The sequence below is a fragment of the Oenanthe melanoleuca genome, chromosome Z, assembly GCF_029582105.1.
Source record: "Oenanthe melanoleuca isolate GR-GAL-2019-014 chromosome Z, OMel1.0, whole genome shotgun sequence".
In the NCBI taxonomy this organism is placed as follows: domain Eukaryota; kingdom Metazoa; phylum Chordata; class Aves; order Passeriformes; family Muscicapidae; genus Oenanthe; species Oenanthe melanoleuca.
Genome location: NC_079362.1, coordinates 792,167 through 797,888, shown reverse-complemented (window position 1 = coordinate 797,888; position 5,722 = coordinate 792,167). Strand labels below are relative to the sequence as shown.

General features: G+C 48.7%; 1 protein-coding gene across 2 annotated transcripts; it reads left to right on the top strand.

The window, feature by feature from the left end:
• The first annotated feature begins 3,300 nt into the window (after positions 1-3,300).
• On the top strand, positions 3,301-4,755 carry LOC130264653 (pinin-like). 2 transcript variants are annotated; one of them, XM_056513004.1, is made up of 2 exons: positions 3,301-3,342; positions 3,599-4,755. In XM_056513004.1, the coding sequence occupies exon 2, from the start codon at positions 3,667-3,669 to the stop codon at positions 4,699-4,701; it is 1,035 nt and encodes a 344-aa protein (XP_056368979.1). In that variant the 5' UTR covers positions 3,301-3,342; positions 3,599-3,666; the 3' UTR covers positions 4,702-4,755. The 2 variants fall into 2 exon arrangements, with proteins under 2 accessions (XP_056368979.1, XP_056368978.1); XM_056513003.1 differs by having other exon boundaries at positions 3,301-3,492.
• Positions 4,756-5,722: the final 967 nt, after the last annotated feature.

Genomic DNA, 5,722 nt, shown 5'->3' with positions numbered 1-5,722 from the left:
TTGGCTGGCACAGCTTCCCCCCCGCTGATGTGTGGATATGGATGCAGGGGAAAGGAGTGGGGTATTAGGTGATGTATCTTTCTTAATGTCTAGAGTCAAACTTTCTTGTGTCAATGTATTCAAGTATCAATGATGAGATGCATTGCTTAGCTTATCCTTTTCTGACATTTTTGCACTTTTGCATGAGAGTAAATTACACTGTTCCTTCACCTGGTGTCTGTGTCTCTGGCTCTCCCCACCACCTAAACAAACACACAATCACTTTAGCTGTCCGTCTTATTTTGAAAGATGTGAAAATTGCTGGTCTGCACAAAAGGAAACAACTCTTCTCACACTTCTTCCCCTCTGGGGTTCCCTGGATGTGATCCAGCTAGGGGCTGCTGCTCCTACCTGAAACCTCCCCTTCTTCATCTCTGCAAGCCCATCTCTTGGAAAACACTCCTGATCACTACCTCCTCAAACAAGATTACTGTGATCCACCTTCCTTTGCTGAAGGCAAGTGAGACAGTGTCCACTCTCAGCTCCGGCCTCCTTTGGAAACCAATTGCCTGCAGCAGTCACAACCCTGAAATATCAACCTCCTTCCTTCTCCTGTCCACTGGCAGCTCACACCAAGAGGCCTTTGGTCCAAGGAACCCACAGAGGAGCTCGAGGAGGGAGCACTTTGAAACACAAATCCTGCAGAGCTTAAACCTCCCTTTATGAAATGAGCACACACCAACCTGTCCCAAAGGGAAAACAGCAGGAAAGAGAAGCTCCACTCCCACAACAGCAAACTGTGCTTCCTTCTGTTCCAGCTGGAGAGCAGAGGCCATGGGCTACTCCTCAGTTTGGGAAGGAACCCTGGGAATTGGCCTGATTTGGGAGCCCAGCAGAGGGAGTCCCCAGAGAGAAGGAAAAGATTCTCTGGGAGCAAAGGATTATGGCAACAGTTCTACAGGATTAAAAAAAAAAAAAAAAAAAAAAAAAAGAGAAAGTTTTTTTTTTTAACCATTTGAAAATGTTCCCAGATTGGAATGTCTCCCCTTCAGTCTCCTTGGTCTGTCAAAAAGCTCAGGAATGAACCTGCAAGGCTTGGATACACATCATTGGTGTCCATCTCCAGAGCAGTTCCCCAACAAGACTTCCAGTGACCAGAAGAAAAACCTTCCCCCTCCACCTCCCGCTACCAACTTGGAGGAGTCTCTTTCTATTGCAAGATTTACTTTGTGAGTATACATTGACAAGAGTTAGCTGCAGGAGGGGTTTGCATTGTAACTGAAAGGAGTAAGATGAATGTTTACAAACAGACCATGTGAATCTGCTTGTAGATAGGGCCAGGAACTTATAGAAAAAAGAAGTAACAGAAGAAACTCATAATTCTAAAAAATGCTACTAGCACAGACTGCTGCTCAGTCTAACATGCTCAAGACCATGTTAAATTCCTGCGCCTAGAGAAAAAGATCAAAGACTGAATAGGCTTTTCTTTCTATTAAAGTACAATATGGAGGCACACATTAGATGGGTGTGATGGTTTGTAAAGGTTTTTTGAAATTTTTATTTGTTGAGACTTGGGTAGCTTTTTTTGGTATTTGATAAGGATTAATTAGTGTTGGATTTTTAGGAGTAATATATCATTACATTAATAAGAAAGTTTATGTAGTTTTGTGATATATACATGTAAAGACAAAAAAACCTTGGGAAAGGTTTTTTCAATTTTTGGCTTTTTAGAAGGTAATTAGTTTGGCTGGAGCTAAGCTTGGCATGGCCTGTGGGCCTGGTTGGGTCCAGGGCTGGGGCCAGGCTGGGGAGGGAAGGCTTTTGGGCTGTTAAAATTTTGTTGGTGTTTTGGGTTTGTGGTTTTGTTGGTTTTGGTGGGGTTTTTTTTGTTTTGTTTTGTTTTTTTAATATGGTAAAAATGTTGTTGTTGTTAATACTTTTAGTAATAGTCCTGCATAGGGGTTGCTTTGTTGTGTTTTTTTGGCTTTGTCATGGGGGTTAAGTTGAGCTTGTTTGTTGTGGTTTTTGTAGCTGGGGGAGGGAAAGACTAAATTAAGCTGTTTTCTTTTTAATAAAATGTAATTAAGCAATATTACTGTTTTTAACTGAGCTTTTACTGAAATTTAAATTTAATTTAGCATAATTACTAAAAAGACCTTTGTATTGTAAAATAATGTTTAGCTCTGGCTTGGAAGATATTACAAAATTATTTGTTGTTTAGACAAAGTATTAATTTTTTTGCTACCTAAAATAAGACTTATATACACTTTACATTTTAATTAAAAAAAAAAAAGAATTAAGATAGTAATAATACAAAACCAACATGAAAATATTGAGGTCAAACAAAAGGAAAAGTCAGGTTTTAGTTGAGGGAAAGAGAAAAGTCATGGACTAATTTAATTTTTTTTAATATTATAGGAAAAATTTTTTTCTTAAAACACATGAAAATATTATGAAGTAAATATGACTGTTTTAACTGTAAATATAAGCAAAGGCATTGGTGTTAAAGTAAATAAATGTGGAAATTACTGTGATTTCTTAAGTTTGAAGAGTAAAAAAAATTTTGTTCTTTTTTAGAGAAAAAAGAAAAACTTTTTTTTTAAAAGATGAACTAAACTTATGTTTAAACTGTTTTAGCGTATATAGTTAGTTCCAAATGAAAAAAGAACTGCTTGCTCTCAGTGATGACAATAGCCAGAGGCAAGAAGGGAGGAGGGCAAAGCATGGCCCACATTGCCATGGGTCCTGGGCTCTCTTGGCTTGTCACAGAGTTCCTCTGGCCCGTGTACCCTACTTTGCTGGGACAGCAACTGCAGCTCCTTGCTGAGGCTGTGGGCAAGTCCCAGTGGGAGTGGATGGGGCTGGAGCAAAACATTCCCTTCAGCTTCTCCTTGAAGCGGGGACACAACCCACAGGGTGGGAGAGTCTCACCCAGGGCTGGCCACCAGCACCCAGGATCTCCAAATCCCAGCACTGCCCAGGGAAAGGCAGTGACAGGAGGAGGCATCATCCAGCCACAGGCAGTCCATGCTGACAGGTCCCACCACTCCTCTCCTCACAGAAAACCTTGGCAAGGTGTCAGGAGCAGGGATGAGACACAGGGCCATGGACACATGATGCAGATGGCCAAGAGAGAACAACATGGAAATGTAGAAGTTGAAAACAAGAGAAAATATTTTCTTCCTTCTTCTGACAACGTGCACTGGTCACCTGCTGATGGAGGGTGACATCAGCGAGAGGCAGATTGTGACATCAGCAAGCGCAGGATTGTGACATCTCACCCCTCACTGCTTAAATACAGCCGTGGGCAGAGCTGGGCCCAGTCTGGATCTGGCCTGAGCTCCTACTGAGCATGACTGCAAGGTATGGAGGATCGAGCCAGGATCGAGGATCGAGGTGCTGAGTGGTGCCTGTTCTTGGCAGGTCCCAGTGCCAGTCCCAGAGCAACCAGCAGGGTTTCCCAGCCCTGTCTGGTTGAGGCGCCAGGCACTGCGGGTGTTTGCAGCACTGAGGGTGAGCTGTGCAGGAAAACATCCCCCCAGGGTGGCCATGGAGCTCAGGGGGCTGGGGAGTGTCCTTCTCCAGCAGCCTGGCCATTCCTTCCTCCCTTCTCCTGCAGGTTGTGACACCAGGAACAGAGAGCAGCTCCTGATCCTCAGCTCTCCCCATGTGCTGCAGAGGCCAAATATGACCACAGAGATGGATGGCAACTGTGCCATCTGCCAGGACACCTGGGATGATGTGGCTTCTGCTCTGCCCTGTGGCCACCTTTTCTGCCAGGTCTGCATCCTGCAGTGGGCACAGATAAATCCTGTGTGCCCACTCTGCAGAAGAACGATAGATACTGTCAGGTTTTCTGACAACGCAGACAAGTCTCTGGAGATTGTCATCCCAGCCCCCGAGCAGCTGCCAGCAGCCACGAGCCAGGCAGGGAGAGCTCCTGGTGGCCAGGATGAGAACAGCCCTCATCCCCCTGTGCTGCCCCATCCCTCTTCTCAAGAGACACCACCCCGAGCTGTCGGCGGTGTCCTGCCTGAGGTCTGGGCACAACTTTTCCGCCAGCAACGGGAACTTCTGGATCCTGTGCGGACTTGGCTGCGCCAAAGGACAGAGACCGTGTGTGGGGAGCTGTGGTGGCTGGCAGAGAGCTGCATCCTGTACCTGCTCTATGTGTATGGGCCACACCAGGAGATCATGATCGAGGGTTTGCAGAGTGTCCTGGAGGAGCACACAGTGCCACTAATCCAGGACACCATCGACATCATTGTGAGACACTGCAGCTCGGGGGCCCAGAGGCTGCTGCGCTCCAGTGCTGCTGCGGATGAGAATGACAGCCCAGCAGCCAGCAGCAGATCCAGCTCCAGCTCCAGCTCCAGCTCCAGCTCCAGCTCCAGCTCCAGCTCCAGCTCCAGCTCCAGCTCCTCCAGCTCTCAAATGGGGACTCCAGCCAGCAGCAGCCCTGCACTCTCCATGGAGGAGGAGGAAGCCACCACAGGAGCCGCTGCCCAGCCCAGGGGGCACAGCCACCCCCCAAGTGTCACCATGTCAGCAGGGCAGGACCGGCCCCAGCAGGAGCCAGAGCAGGAGGTGATGTTGGCAGGTTTATCTGCCCAGAGCAGCAGGCCCAGATCTCCTGATCCTCAGCATCCCCCAAAGAAAAGGGCCCCTGAGCCCCAGGACTCTCCCCCCACCTGCAAGAGATTCCCCCGCCAGCAGAACTAAAGGGCCCTTGCAACCCTTTATTCAGGGAAAAAGAAATAAATTGTTATTTCCCTTACACAGTCCCTGGGCACTGCTTCCTCAACCTTCTGGTGCCTGTGCCCTTGTGCCCCACCATGGCTGGCACCCATGTGCTGAGGGGCGCTGCCACAGGCCCAGGGCCGTGCAGGCCGCACCTTTTCCACAGGAAATCTGCTGCAGCCGAGCACCAGCAGGGCAGCAGATGCCAAAGGCAAAGTGAGCAGCAGGGGTAGCTGGTCTCGACACAGAATGATTTAGGAGTGCTCCACTCTGGATCTCTCTGCATGCTGTGGAGCAGGGATCAGAAACAGGGCCAAGGACATGTGATGCAGGTGTCTGAGGGAGAGCATCATGGAGAAGTAGAAACTGAAACTAGAAAACAGTATTTCCTTTTTTCTCCTGACAACATGTGCCTGCAGGGATGGAAGGCACACTGTGTCATCACAGTATTGAGGAGCCTGAAGTGCAGACGGTGACACCACTGAGCACTGGATTGTGACCTCACATCCCTCACTGCTTATCGTGGAGTTCCAAGGACTTGGAATGCCTTTTGTGTTGTCACTGGGGGTGCAGGCTGGTGTCAGAGAGCAGTGGACTGTGACACCACAGGGGGATGGATTGTGACATTGTGCCCCTCACTGCTTCCATTCAGACATTGGCAGGGCCACTTTGGCTCCAGCCTGAACTCCTACTGAGCGAGGCTGCAAGGCCCAGAGGATCCAGGCAGCCAAGCTCTGGTGCTGGGCACGGCCTGTTCTTGGCACATCTCGGTGCCAGTCCCGGAGCCATCAGGAGTGATATGGCCACAGAGACAGGTGGCAACTGCCCCATCTGCCAGGACTCCCAGAAGGATGGGACTTCTGCTCTGCCCACCGCCACCGCTTCTGCCTGGGCTGCATCCTGCGGTGGGCACATGGGCACACAGAAATCCCTCGTGCCCACTCTGCAGGACACCGACAGAGACCGTCAGGTTTTCTGACCACGCAGACGAGTATCTGGAGAC

Excerpts from the sequence above, each read along its gene's own strand:
- LOC130264653 (XM_056513003.1), top strand. The coding sequence starts at position 3,345 with ATGGAGGATCGAGCCAGGATCGAGGATCGAGGTGCTGAGTGGTGCCTG. Across the intron at positions 3,493-3,598 it reads GGGTGTTTGCAGCACTGAGG|GTTGTGACACCAGGAACAGA; the intron begins GTGAGCTGTGCA and ends CTTCTCCTGCAG.